Source organism: Spea bombifrons, chromosome 1 (assembly GCF_027358695.1).
Source record: "Spea bombifrons isolate aSpeBom1 chromosome 1, aSpeBom1.2.pri, whole genome shotgun sequence".
Taxonomy (NCBI): Eukaryota; Metazoa; Chordata; class Amphibia; order Anura; family Pelobatidae; genus Spea; species Spea bombifrons.
Genome location: NC_071087.1, coordinates 59793235 through 59809136, shown reverse-complemented (window position 1 = coordinate 59809136; position 15902 = coordinate 59793235). Strand labels below are relative to the sequence as shown.

General features: G+C 37.5%; 1 protein-coding gene across 1 annotated transcript in view; it reads left to right on the top strand.

Moving 5' to 3' along the window:
* UNC13A (unc-13 homolog A) overlaps positions 1 to 15902 on the top strand; it is a 53584-nt gene that overhangs the window by 35845 nt on the left and 1837 nt on the right. The window contains exons 36-43 of the mRNA XM_053461781.1: positions 2094 to 2099; positions 4107 to 4145; positions 4636 to 4665; positions 5789 to 5845; positions 5975 to 6055; positions 6652 to 6799; positions 15303 to 15395; positions 15542 to 15701. Of these exons, the coding sequence (XP_053317756.1) occupies positions 2094 to 2099; positions 4107 to 4145; positions 4636 to 4665; positions 5789 to 5845; positions 5975 to 6055; positions 6652 to 6799; positions 15303 to 15395; positions 15542 to 15701 (614 nt within the window). The remainder of the gene's footprint in view (positions 1 to 2093; positions 2100 to 4106; positions 4146 to 4635; positions 4666 to 5788; positions 5846 to 5974; positions 6056 to 6651; positions 6800 to 15302; positions 15396 to 15541; positions 15702 to 15902) is intronic.

The window sequence follows — 15902 nt, the reverse complement described above, 5'->3', positions numbered from 1 at the left end:
TTGCACCATAGTAAGGCTGGGTATAAAGTGCGTGAGTTGGAGACATTTTTCATTTGATTGTTGGCTGCATGTATAGATTTTCCTTACGTTTTTGGGAGGGGGAAGAATACTTAGTGAAAGTGTGGGATTTGATTTCTGGGTGAACTTTTCATAGCTTAGTGAGTACTGAGTTGAGTAGTGAGGTGTGTGTTTGAAATATAGTGAAGGATGTTTCTCCTTTCTCCGAAATTATTAGAAATTACTTTCCCATAGCAATAACAAAATACAATGCTACACAAGTTAACAAACCTTGTCATCTAGTGTTTCTTTCTCTCTGAGGACACCATTTACTCTCCAAATGTATCAATGTTCCCATGGAAAGCAATTTAGGCCTATGAGCATACATGCAGGGAATTCACATTTCAGGAACATGTCCTCACCTGAAACTCACAAAGTTGCATGCCCTTGCAAACCACTTGCAGATTTAGTGAGAACATCAGTCGAATGCAACTACTCAACTTTTTAGTGAATAGACCTCAATAAGGCTCCCGTAAAGCTTTTAAGAAGAAACCTTTTCAGATAGGGTTCCTATGCTTTTATATGCCAACTTGCATTTTTGCCAGCTCACAAGCACTCCCGCAGTTTAGGTAGTATGGAAATTGTCTTTCATGTACCAGTGCTGAGCATTTTGTTTTGAAAAGAAACTGGGCAACTCTCCTTTTCACTTCAAAATGTCTAGGTGAATTGTTAGGAGAACTTGATCTCTTGTATCAAGCACAATACCTCCAGGATAAAACATATCTCCAGGTGTATGAACTTTATTAGCTTATGGGTAGGCAACCCAGGCCACTATATAGAGACTGTGTTTATATGGGTATCCGTGACCTGTTTGCCATTTCTGTACCATTTAGTGGGCACCCAGAGTGTTGTGGCCTGCCTATGTAAACAGAATAGAACAGATTGGCACACATACACTGTAGACTAGGCACAGAGCAGGAAGCTTAAATGGTGTACCTCGATGGCTTGTATAGTCAATATCATGTTTTGCCTGAGCATCAGATTAAATTCATTGGATTATTCTGTTAATGTAGTGTTGACTACTTTAGTGTCACCAAGTCCTTTTTAAATAGACATGGTACTTTCAGGTGAGCCAGGTACCAGTTTTATTGCATACTTGATGGTGCTCAGCTCTAATTCAGAATTAGTGGTTAAGCTTGAATGTAATCTGATGTGCGATTCTAGTTAACTGGTATCATGGCTAAAAGGGAAAAGAAAATCTCAAAAAGATTTTAGAAGAGTGTGAGGAGTACACATTAACCCATCTCTCTATATAAATGTTTCCAGTTGGGAAATAATAGTGGTATGTGCTGTTCTGTATTACATTCAATATGCAAATTCTATAAGGACACTTATAGAATATCAGACTGTAGAAGAAGCTATAGAAATATTAATTGAAGAGACTTGTTTCAACCCTACAGATCACCCATAGAAAGCAGATTAGGGGACCTCATCATTGTCATTCCTTTACTGCTGCCTATTAGCAGCTATACTGGCGATGTTCACTTATAGCCATCTTGGTATTTTGTTGCAATAGGACAGGTAGAAATGAGTATAATATAGCCATTACTTTTAAGGGGCTTTACATTTGTGTTTATTGTCTGCTGCAAAAGCACAAAGTGTGTCAAAATCTCTCTTTTGATAACAAATGTAAACATTATCAGTGCAAAATAAATAACACGTTATGTGAAATTTCTGAATATATTTTCCTTTTTTGTAGTATCTCTCAAAACGATTGTATGTTTTATTGGAAAGAAAAGTATTATACTGTTTATAATTTTATATTTTTCTTCATAATAGTTTCTGTCTAATTTTGTATCGTATCATTGGGTATAACTGTTTTTTAGTACTATAGAGTATCAGAAAACCCATATATCATTTATATTAGTATTATTTGAAACCATAGAATAACTAATGTTAGGGAAGAAGGTTGGTCCTACTGCATAAGAATGGATTTGAGAAAACACAGAAAGAAGACTAGTCGGCTCGTTCTAAGCTGCATGGTGTAATCGATTTTCTGATTGTACTTTCCCCCCTTCTGCTCGCCGTTTGTGCAGATGATAGTAAGTAGATGTCCTACGTCTTTGTTTGGCATTGGTTAGCTGGTCCTTGTCCTATGTGATTCTGCTACTTGTTCCTATCCTTCTGCCCTCTGGCAAACCATTTGTTCTGGTGCCAACTCCCATGTCTGTTATCAGCCAGCAACTGGTATTTATGTGTTGTTAACTTTTTCAGTGCTGGTGCATGTGTTGCTGCATTTTGTAGCTGTAACACTTGTGGTTTCCCCTTGCCACTTAAACCACTCTCCTCAATCCTTTCCTTACTATACATAGCTTGACATGCTGCTAGTAAATTATTAAAGTTGGAAAACCAGTCAGTCTCAGATATAAAACACGCTGTTCCACTTAAGGTGAGTCCTAAAATATCAGCAGATAAGTGCTTCTTCAAGACTATCACTCAAAAAATGCCTCTGAAGTTTGAATGCGACACTGGTGCTGCTTAGCAACAGAGCAATGGCATTCAACCTTAGCCCTCCCCTGTTTATTACATCACTGCAATCAGACCACCTTTAATCTTCCCACTTTCCTCATGCTCTGTTACCTAACAGAGCTCCTCACATTAATATATAGCGGTGCTGGGATTATTACAAAAAAAACTATACATAGTCTCACATATATCACTCTCTTCTTCAGCTATATTCTCATGTAAATAAAACTGTCCCTTTAAGTTGCAAGCTGTCATAAATAATCCTGTTCTTTGATGGACAGAGTTACAGTAGCAGGGTGATTTGTGTGACAGAATTATGTGTTCCCACAAAGAAAGATATAAGCAAAGTATTACAGTACATGATAAACTCTAAGGGAACATATTAAAGTACTTAGTAAAGAGTGTATGCTTGCGAGCAGGGCCCTCTCTACCTAATATATCGATTTATCTTAGTCTGTCAGTTCTAGTTTTGTCATACCTCTTGAATATATGTATTGTAAGAAGTGCTGCGTACATTGTTGGCGCTATATAAATAAAAGATAACAATAATATTAATAATAATAAGAGGTGCCTAAGACAACAAACAAACAAAAGTTATAAAAAATGAACTAGGTTCTTTCCTGTGATAAAAACCAACAGCATGCAGGCGCTGGAAACAGTACACCTAAGGAGGGTAGAAACCCTGTGGCTTGCCCTTTTTAAATATGTACACCCGCCCCGCTCAGCATCCTGTGCTCTCTGCTGTTACTCCTCCTGTCTCCTTGTGCCATGCTTATTTCATTGTCTTGTCACAAGTATGGGTAAACTTTTATAATTGGTGTTTACACGTTAATTCATTAAAAAGAAACATCGCTTGATCTTGTATGGACCAAACTCGTTCTAAATCTTTTTTACACTTCCGGCACATTTGTTATGTGTTTTTCAATTGTAATTTCCCACTTTTTCTTATTAAGTTTCCTCACACGTTACTTTTGTCAGGATATATAAAGTATCATTCAATATCAGAAAACATTTTCCCCCAGAGTTTCACTCATGGAAAGAAACAGACACACACACACACACACACACACATATATATATATATAAAAATATATATAAATATATTTTATTATATATATATATAAATATATTTTGGAAACACCTCATGTTTGTGGTTTTTATTCTGTTTTTCTGAATATGGAAAGACATGTATCATTGTCTCCAAACTATAACTTTGCTAAACTTTATTTGTAATACATTTGTTCTGGAAAGGACAATTTTTACATTTTTGGACTTTTTTATAAAAAAATGTACTATTTTTTTTAAAACATTTCCCCAACTTATGTATGCTCATTTACACCCACACAGTACACATATGTAACCCCTTCTTGACTGTTTGCAGCCTCCAAACACGCAAATACTGTACAATTGCAGTACCTGACCAATGGAACAATTACCCCACTAGTATATATACTGACCCGACCAGTGCATACTTGCTCATCCCGGGCATCTTCACTCATATGTGTGCACTGTGAACAGTCTTCGTTACTAGGGAATGCCTCAAATATCCCTGAGCAGTGACCAACTGTGACATGTTTCTGCAGGGAACGCTGCTGAGAAAACATGGCAAGGGACTAGAGAAGGTAAATGTGTACGCAGACGTGTCCCATGTGTGTATTGAAAGATTGAAGACCACTGTATAGCTGGTCAGGTTGGCGGAACACTGCAAGAATGAGCAAAGCCTGCATTGTCCAGCCATGATAACCAAACCATTTAATATTACTCTTTGCCGAGTGTTGAACATGATATAGCTTGCATGGCATTTCAGTTTTGTAAAACATGCTATAGTTTAGGATATTTCAAGCCTTTCGTGAGAAGTGGAGAACTTATCATGAAGCGTGCACTTGTCGAGTGAGGAGCTGTAGGTGTTTTGTTGTTAACTAGTGTTGTGATGTTGCAGTGTTTATATAATATGCATATGGAATGTGCAGCTTTAATAAATATATATTAGACTTTGTGTGTGTGTGTGAGGGTTGCAAGCGCACAGCTAGTCAGTATGTAGTTTCTATGTGTATTTGTAGAGATGTATTTCACACCCACACACATATTTTAATCACACAATTCTCTCTCCAGAGCAGGGTGAAGCTGACGTACCATGCAGATGTAAGGACACTGTGTGTCTGTCTGTCTGTCTGTCTGCTCTTGCTCCTCTTACACTTCTCCTCCATGTCTAATGTGGCTCTTAGTTCTGCCGATTTCTAGCTGTGTCCACTTTATACAGTTAACATCGCCTGCTTCTGTCTTGCATTACAGAGACATGAGGATCATATGCTGCAGAGGTTCCACTGTCATATAAAAAAACGATATAGAAATACAGTTCAATTTTACCCTCATCGTCTCCACTATGCAATTTAAAGGGCCAACCTTAATGAGCTTGGTTACCTTAGCATATTATATATTTAATTTGAGGAGAGTTCTTGAAAACCACCTCATAAGTTGTAATGGAGTTGATGAGTTGTAACTACATCTCCTACTTGCTTACCTGGCAACTCCTTATGTGTTATTATTATTATCAATCGCAATTTATATAGTAAGTATATATAAAAATATTCTGCCCACAAGAGGTTATTATAAACACATCTATTTAGGATGGATTAAGTCATTAATGATTATGGTAGGGGAAAAAGAAGAACAAAAACCAAGTTGTTACCCTTCCCGCAGTGTCTTGTCTGCTATCTATGTAAACGTCTCTTTCTCTGCTAATTATCACATACATCAATGACGGAATGATAGAGATTGGTTGTGGTCAATAAAAGTGGTTAAATAGAACATTTCATGGGGATAGGTTAGAAAAAAAAATATGATCTTCATAAATAAGAGCACTACTCAAAAGCAGTAAAAGTTTTGTAGATGGGGATGATTTAAATTGATGAAATATGTATGGTTTACCTCATAAGACGCTCTGTGTGATGGTATTGTGTGCATTTGTGAAACAAAGGGGATTTGTTTTAATGAACAAAGGTTACATATTCAGTATTATGTATTAATTTATATAGCACTATCTTATTCTGCAGTGCTATACAATGGTATGAATTGGGAACGATATAGGGATGTTATATAAACAACATAGGACTAGGCTATGTAGACAAATGTAAATATTTAGATTTAATGGAGTATTCAGTGATTATGTCACACGCACTCTTGAGGACCTTTTTAAAAAAAGCTTTCCTTAATAAAACATGTTTATTTTATGTTTGATATCTCAATTGCTAATTATTTCTTACAGGGGTCTCATCTTATTATGAATGCTGCAAACCAACTAGGACAGCTATCTAAGCTCAAGGTATGAGGGAATCGATCTATATTTCTGTGATATATATATATATATATATATATATATATATATATATATACATATATATATATATATATACACATGTGTGTTGAAAACAAATATTTCAATTTGTTGTAGGATCACATGGTGAGGGAGGAAGCAAAGAGTCTAACTCCAAAACAATGTGCAGTGGTGGAGCTTGCACTGGACACAATTAAGGTAATTGTGTGTAACTCTATGTGTCATGGCTGTATCATGTTCTTAGCGTACTTGAGCCTTCACTATATTTGTCAATGTCATATATTTTGTTCTGCAAACCATGTGTAACAGTCAGGCTTACAATTTTCATTGTTGGGATCAAAACCCAACAAAAACCTAGTGATATAATAGTCAAAAATAAAAACTTTAAAAAAAGAGTCAAAATAAAAACTTATATTTGGCACACTGTTAAACCAGGTTCAATAAACTGGCCATTCTTGCCAACTACTCATACCCCCCCCCCCAAAAAAAATCAGGGAAGCTAATTGAATGGGCCACAAAATGGATTAAGTCATAGGGGAAATATCTCCTAAAATAATGGCTGCTTTTTATATTAGATAACCATTGTTTATATACATGGTACTGAAAGTGAAAACATGCTGTTAATAGTTCAAATATGGCTTATAATCATTGACCCCTCTATATTTAATATCTCTATTGATTGAGTGTGCCGTTAATAGCATACACCATTGCTATGTTTATTGTCACTTAATGCGATACATATATGATGTACACATTGTGTATGATCTTGTTTCTTACATCTTCTTTTTTCCTAGCAATATTTCCATGCTGGAGGTGTTGGTCTCAAAAAGACTTTTCTTGAGAAGAGTCCAGCTCTGCAGTCTCTTCGCTATGCACTCTCTCTTTACACACAGGCTACAGACACACTCATCCAAACCTTCGTCCAAACACAGTCTGCTCAGGGTGAGGTCATGTTATTGTCTCTTAACTCTACTTCAAATGTTAGATCTGTAATAACAGTCGAGACTGCCGACAGGATGTAGCATGTATTTGTATGCCGTCCAATGAGGGTTGCATTGGGTTAACTGAATTGGAGAAGCAATAAAAGATATTGCTTGCAAATCTTTGGAGAAGAGACAGGACATGGTCATAGAACATACATTGGGAAGGCACGTACAAACCATATGAAACACGTGATCTTGCCAAGAAGACATGAATAGGGCAGAGTATGACAGAGCGAGAAAGAATTCCACAGGAATTAATAGCGTTACAATAATATAAAATGGTATAATTGTCAGAGCCAAGAGGACAGTTTCCAGGATATTTGGTGATCAGAGACAAGTTTACATATTGCTGGATGTTATTTGGGACTTTTTAGATTTTAGGGTTTGAATCCTGAACTTGAAATTAGCATTTTATAGTTTATTGAGATTAGTCCAGTGATGGTATTTAGGAGGGGGGGGGCAAAATTATGGTGAAATAATAGTGAAGCTGAAATCAATTAGATTTTTTTTGAACGTACACAAAGTTATATACTGCAAAACTAGGTAAGATTTATAGATATTTTTCTGTCTTATTTCTACTTCCCCCTGCACTCCATTATTGCCATTAAAAGCAAAACGCTAATTTATATGTTATATTTTTCTTACATACATTATATTTTTACATATACTTGTTGAATACATTTGTCATTTTTTTGTATTCTTTTTTTCTCCAACTAAATATGTTATGACCAGCATAAAATATGCTGAATTTTAATAAATAAATATAATTTAAAAAAAAACAACAAATTGAGGCAAGAATTTGAATAAAATGTAACCTTTCCCAATAAAGCACCTTTTGTTGTCTAAAACAACAGATCCACATACTTGTAGCTAGGTAAACATATTATAGTTGTGATTTAATAATAGTGATTTAAGATACATTAAAATGCACATTACAGGAATTTCTCCCCAGCTTCAGGCTATTACCTTTTATAATCTGCAAAGATTGGTTGTAGAACTGTCTGTACATGTTCCTGGAGAAATTTCCTGGATTGCAATAATATCATATCATTTTGTGATTCGGTTTTGGGAGGTTATTTTTGCTAATAAATCATAGCAATTTACATTGCCAGAAAGCATAATCAGCCTATACATTGGATAGTTCTGTTGCCTGCAGATCAATGCTAAAAGGGCTACCAGTCTGCACAATAATAGCTTGTGGAGCTAGATGTAATGGTACTATAACTGGCTAAATGTCCAGGATGTTATATTTCAAGGGAATTTTTGTCATAATTACCAAAAGAAAGTACATAAAGTAATGTGTGGATATATTTATGGTTTTTGCGACGGTACTAGCATTATGTTCATTTTTACACACATTACCTAATGAAACGATCAGTTATGTAAAAAATACATTTTTTAGATTAAAATTAACACATAGCATAACAATCCATATGTTCTAAGACTGAAACAATGTATAAAACATAAAAAATAATATATATACTGTTACATAATATATGTGTAAGTTAATATGCTAAATATAAATATATATGTATATATATATATATATATATATATATATATATATAAATATATATAAATGGTTGCAGTAGCACTCAAGTAATTCCTGTAGCTATGTGACTTATTTTTATCAATTTTTATGAATTAAAAAAATAGTTAAAGATTTCAAAGCTACAAACTTTCTTATAAAATACTATGTTCTTTATTGTTAGTACTTTGGAAGCATGACAAAGCAGGGGAACCAAAAACAACAAAGGCCCTTTGCTTTGAGTTTCAGGATGTCAACTTAACCCCTTCGAGACAAAGGCTGATTTTACTTTTTGTACCCTTTGTGACAATGGCCTTTTTAACATTTCTGCGCTGCTTGTGTTTAGCTGTAATTTTCTTCTTTCCCGTTTACTGAACCCACACACATTAGATATTGTTTTTTTCAGGACAAGAAGGGCTTTCTTTAGATGACATTGTTTTGATTGTATCATATTATTTACTATTAAAAAAATTATAAAATATGGTGAAAAATTTAGAAAAAAATGACTTTTTCTAACTTTTAGTTGAAAAATCTTTTACTCATCTATAAAAGGTAATGAAAAAACCTGCTAAATAGATTCTACTATTTGTCCTGAGTTTGGAAATACCCAATGTTTTTATGTTTTTTTGCTTTTTTCTACCCATTATGGGGCAATAAGTACAGGTAGCGTTTTGCTATTTCAAAGCCATTTTTTCCAAATCTGGTAATTCTTCCCCCCTTGTGCCATTTCGGGTATCTTTGAACCCGGCCAATGCAATTTACCCCATCAAGTCATATATTTTTGAAAACTAGACACCCCAGGGTATTTCAAATGCTAGTATTTTAACTCTTTCCATGCACCATATCTACCACCAGTCTTTGTCAAACTTTGTGGTAGTCATTTTTTTGCATTTGGTTTTCCACACACATTTTAATTCAGGTATGAATTAAAAAGTTCTCGTATATGTCACTATCACAAAACACCCCAATATGTGTTCAGCAACATCTCCTGAGTACAGCGATACTTCACATGAATGATTTTGCCTGGCTGTTTTGGGGCAAAAGGGCCACATTTGGGGCATGCGCTTTTTTCAATGTTGAACTTTGGCATTTGGGGATCCACTGCCCATGCCCTATTTGGTACATCTTTGAGCCGGGCCATTTCAGTGTGCCCAACAAAACCATATATTTTTCAAAACTAGACACCACAGGGTATTTTAAATGCTGGTATTTTAACTCTTTGCATGCACACATTTTACCACCAGCATTTTTTCAAAGTTTGCAGTAATATTTTTGTGTGTGTATTTTTCCCACACACACCTACTTTATGTATGAATTTACAGCTCCTGGTATATGCCGCTGTCACACGACACCCCATAATGTGTTCAGCAACATCTCCTGAGTGCAGTGATACCCCACATGCATGGGTGTGTCATTTTTTGGGGGAACTAAAAGGCCACATTTGGTACGTGTGCATTTTTCTAATTGGAAATTAGATGTGTGGCCATCCTTCCCCCCGTGTTAATTGGGACGTTGTTGAACCTGGCCCATTCAATTTACCCCATCAAATCATACATTTTTTAAAAGTAGACACCCCACGGGCATTTTATATGCCAGTATTTTAACTCTTTCCATGCGAGAATTGTTTTAAGCTAATATGCTAATTTTAGGACTTGCTCACAAAAATATATTTTTTATATATATATATTTTTTTTTTATTATTTTTTTTTTAAAAAAATTTAACATTTTTTTTCAACTTGGAGGTTCCCCTGATAGTGGCATCAGTGGGAAATGATTTTTACATTTTACTGTTTTTTTACTATTTTTTTCTAATTATTATTAATTTTATTTTATTTTTTAATTTATTTTTACTAATCACACTGTGATTAGAAAGCTGGGCTCCATTGACTTGCATGGTGAATGCAGTACCTTTATTCAACCTGCAAGTGGAGCCAAAGTTCTCTAGATGGTCTGGACCATCTAGCGAACTTTAAAATTTGTGGTTCCTGTCACAGGACGGCGGCCATCTTCCTTGATGGCGAAGATTGCCGGCAGCTGCGGCTGTGACCGCTCTCCGGAGCGGTCACAGCCCATCAAAAGGTTAGTGTTTGGTGTCGCTGGATGCCTCCTGATCGAGGCATTCCAGCGACACCATTTAAGTTTAGGAGGCGATCGTCGATCGCCTCCTAAACGCTTTTAAAACGGGCGTCCGCCGCCATACAAAGTATGGCGGATGTTGACGCCCCGTGGAGGGGCCAGAGATGGCCCCTTCGTGCCGATCGCGGCGTTGCTGAATGCCTCGAGGTCGAGGCATTCAGCAACGCTTTTTGGGTGCAGAAAGCGATAGTAGATCGCTTTCTGCACCCGTTTAAAGACGTGCCGGTCCTGGCACGTCAATTGTCGTAAAGCACATGCTTTTCCGTGCCGTGCCAGGACCGGCAATTGTCATTAAGGGGAGATTTGTGTGGAAACAGTTCATTTTATAGATTGTAAATATCCATAAATATAAACAATGGGTGGAAAATAAAATTGCAATTGGACACATAATTTCTTAAAATTACTAATATCAGACTTGTAAAGGCACAGATGGTATCTAATAATGGACAACTATTAAAATACATCAAAACAAACATGCAATGATTACTTCATAATAAAAAATGTAATATATATAATTAAAATATATCTACAGTGATGTGAAAAAGAAAGTACAGTCCGTTTGAATTCTATGGCTTTACATATCAGGACATAATAACAATCATACGTTCCTTAGCAGATATAAAAATTAGGTAAATACAGCCTCAACAACAACACATGACATATTACACCGTAAAAATGGGGAAGCCATGTGCAAAAACTATGTACAACTTTACTGCTTCTATAGGAATTAAGATGCTAAGTATGTGCTGCTTATGAATTGATTGAATGTGTCCTTGATTAATTGATCATCAGCAAGCGTGACCACCTCTATATCTGGAGCATTCAGGTGTGTGTTAACACAATTAGGGCTGAAACAACTAATCGATAAAATCGATAATAATCGATAATGAAAATCATTGTCAACGATTTTCATTATCGATTAGTTGAATCGATTTTTATCGATTATAAAAAGAGGATTTTTTTCAAAGCAAATGCTCTGAAAAACTCCTCTCCTTAAATAATCCGATCTCAAACAGAGATCAGATTATAAAACCGGAATCCAGATCCCCCGCAACGCTGCAGGGGACCTGGATTCCCCTCACTGTCGGCCGGTCTCTCACTTCCGTCCCCCCCCCTCCCATACACCCCTCTGACTCCTCCCCCCTCCCATACACTGCTCTGCCTCTGTCCCGACTCCGTTGCTGACAGGCACTTTCACTGCAGCTTCATAGAAGCCTCAGCGTAAGTGAAGGGCAGTAACGGAGGCTGTCTGTGCGAATCGCGCAAACCCCCACCGGCTGACAGAGAATCATCCTCTCTGTCAGCCAGTGGGGGTCTGCATCGCACAGACAGCCTCCGTTACTGCCCTTCACTTACGCTGAGGCTTCTATGAAGCTGCAGTGAAAGTGCCTGTCAGCAACGGAGCCGGGTAGAGAGGCAGAGCGGTGTATGGGAGGGGAGGAGGAGTCAGAGGGGTGTATGGGAGCCACCCTCCCATACGCCACTCTGCCTCTCTACCTGGCTCCCTGGTCTTGTGAACCTTCATTGCTGACAGGAGGCAGAGTGGAGTATGGGAGGGGGGAGGGGGCAGAGTGGAGTATGGGAGGGGGGAGGATGCAGAGTGGAGCATGGGAGGGGGGAGGAGGAGGCAGAGTGGAGTATGGGAGGGGGGAGGAGGCAGAGTGGTGTATGGGAGGGGGAGGAGGCAGAGTGGTGTATGGGAGGGGGAGGAGCCAGAGTGGTGTATGGGAGGGGGAGGAGCCAAACTTATGTATGGGAGGGGAGGGGCCAAAGTGATGTATGGGAGGGGGAGGAGGCAAAGTGGTGTATGGGAGGGGGAGGGGCCTGAGTGGTGTATGGGGGGTATTATGAATTTCAGGGCATATAGGGGGTATAAGGCATATCGATATTAGGCATATCAGGGGGGCATAAAACATATCTGGGGTAAAAGGTATATCAGGGGGCTCAGTTGGATATCACTGCCATATAAGGAGTATAAGGCATATCGGGGGCACAGTGGCATATCAGGGGGCACAGTGGAATCTGGCATATAAGAGGTATAAGGCATATATGGGGCAGAGTGGCAAGCTGGGGGTCAGATGTGCATAACTGGGGGCAGTTTGGTAAATAAAAGAAAATATAAACACGGCTTTTTTTATCATAGTTTTTATTAAATATGAAAAATAGTTAACATCCAGGCCACCAGCCTTATAACTTATGATATAAGTATCCATGTATGCTTTTACGAATTGAATACTATACATGTACATCGAAACACAATATGTATGCAGTTGCAACCTTCTTGTTTATAGAGATTGTTATTCACAATCTTGTATACTGTTTATGCATATTTCTTTGGATTAACATCACTATAACTGGCACATATAACTGGCACATATTACGTACAGTGGCATTTTCAGAGTTAGGCGAATAAGACCTAGGCCTCAGGCACCAGGTCTAAGGGGGCAGTAGGGAAGGATCACCCTACTGTCCTTAAGAGAGGAGGCGCACCAGGATATGACATCATATCCCAGTGCAAAATAATAAGGGTGGTGAACGCATAGGTGACTACAGCATGGAGACTGGGATGCTGACTGTAAATACACTGCAAAATATGTGATTGTATCTCACAGGCAGCAGTGCGGTTAATTTTAACTTTCCTTACTTACCTGCTTGAGCCATAGCTGTTACTATACTGCACTGATGAGATCTCAGGCTGAAACAGCTGTGCAGGCGGAATTCTCAGACTCATGTGGTTCTAGCTGTCCGAAACAGCAGGCATATTCAAATTGGGAGCACATGTCACCATGCACAAATAACCAAATAGTGATATACCTTGTGTCCCTATATGCATACATTTCGGGATAACTGTATTTTATTTTTTTCCTTCAACTTTCACATTGTTTCTTTCTCCAGCAAGTCATGCCTATATTTAAGCACCTTAGCCCATAAAGTACTTTTCTTCTTTTTCTGTATTGTCATACATCTGAAGAACCAAATATAGATAGTATTTTACAAGAGCTTATTATCTGATGAAGTGAATATTATTTGAATTGAGTGCAGGATAATTTCTCCTAATGATGTGGATTTGTGGTTTGTAGTAGAGGATAATGAGTAACAGTCTTAAGTCAGACAAAAGAGAAGGTTAACATGAGGTCTATAGGCACTAACAGATTCAGTAACTGTTGAGTTGAATGTGGAAAATTGGGCAAACATATCTACCATCGATGAAGGTCCTTTTTCAGTATTTTAACTAATAAACATGACCAGATTTTATTCCCATAAAAGATGGTAACTGTAGGGATAGATGACAGCCACATCATGGTGGTTAGCTGAGTCTGTTTACTGCAGTTGATATTTTACATTTAAAGCCTCAGTCAGTTACAGTTACACAAAAGTGCATGTTTCATAGTAACATGGCATATATTTGTACATGCTACATGTATTCAAACATATATAAATCTGTATATTCCTCCTTTAGTACAATCCTGACAGCCTTCCTTACACATCTACCCTCTCTTTGTCTGTCTTTCCCTCTCCTTCCCTCTCAGTCCATGGTGGAAAAGGTATTAGGTTTACTCTTAGTGAAGAGATTTATCCAGAAAAGGGTATGTCATTAGAACAAAGGTTTCTGGGAGCATGACCTATTATGTCAGACCTGGGGGCCTTTTACTCCTCCATTGCTCAGTCTGGCTACTTGGGAGTTAAGGGGACAGCATGTTGAAACTCCAGTCCCACTTGGCAGTCAACACTTGAACTGGCATCTTGTGAATCATTTATTTGCAGATTGTGATAACAGGTTGTCTGGTATAATCGCCATAAAGTATGTTCAAATCTCCTCTTCGATTAAATATTTGGAATTATAAAGATCTCTTCCCAGTTATCACACATCTGGATAATGCAGGGTAGCAGCATCAAAAGCAAACATGTGGCTTCAAAAAAGGGCCAGACAACCACATATCAACCACAACACGGCTCAGATATTTGATATGAGCTGGAAATAAGTTAAGAAATTAATAAAATAAACTTTAACAAGCTGCTGATCACATGGAACTGACTGAGTGGGATTGAAGTGTTAACACTTTTCTTACCAATAATGCATTGTGGGCACGCTATTTGGCTCCTTGGACTCATTAGATGGGGACAATGTAATATCCCCAGGACACAGCAGGATTATTCTTGCCTGTGAAAAGCATGCATTGCATTATGATATCTGGATACATTTTAAAAAATGTATCACCAGGTATGGCTGCTTATTTATGTTTTTATTAATCAAGCATAGCTCAATGAGATTCCATAAGACAAACATTCTCAGTCCAGTTGTCTGTGAGAATTGACTTGAATCTCTTCTTCTGGTTAAAAAAAAAGATCTGCCATATTACATTGATAATAGGGATCCATCAAGGGTGTCATTTAGGCACATCATACAGAACCGCTGATGGATCTGGAGAGACTTTGGCAACACAACATTTTAGAAGAATAAAATGGAGGGAGGAGAAATGAACTGCATGTTGCAAAGGGAGAGCATGCAGAGACTGCAGGGTTCTCAGAGCTTTCAACAAACATACCTTACGGGTGACAACTATCATCCCCTTTTAAGTTGATTGACTGCTGGCAGGAGATTAAATATATATATCTATCTATATATAAATATATATATATATATATATATATATATATATATATATATTGGGCTGGTCTTCTTCATTAGTTCCAGTAGTGAAGTGTTGCTCAAACCCTGCCAGCAGTTAAACTCAGGACATTGGTTCTAATGTGGACTCTTGGATTTATGCTAGCTTTCTTATCTCTCTCTTACCAGGATCTGGTGTGGAAGATTCCGTGGGAGAGGTTTCTATACACGTAGAGCTCTTCACTCACCCAGGAACAGGGGAACACAAGGTCAGCGTAAAAGGTAAAGTATATGTATTGTACAAAGAATCAGGGTAAATAGTATAAGGAAATATAAAATCTTACATGAAGACTTGGAAAACTTAAGGGAGACATCTTTCCAAACAGACAGTAACCTTTTTCACCTTTCTATTGCTTCTCTCACTTCAGTCGTAGCAGCCAATGACCTTAAGTGGCAGACCTCTGGAATTTTCCGTCCCTTTATTGAAGTAAACATGATAGGTCCAAATTTGAGTGACAAGAAGAGGAAATTCACTACAAAGTCCAAGAACAATAGCTGGGCCCCAAAATACAACGAGAGCTTCCAATTGTGAGTAACAAACAATGAGCAAAAGCAAGTCTACTAGATGTCTACCACATATATCACACTGATTTAATAGCTTCCATTCTAGTTACTATATTGCACATAATCTTAGCTATTGGAAATCAGATGTTTTGTGTTACATTTACATCTGCTACCTTGTATAGTTTCAAGGACCTACAATTTGCAAGTAGAACCCGTTCTGGAGAT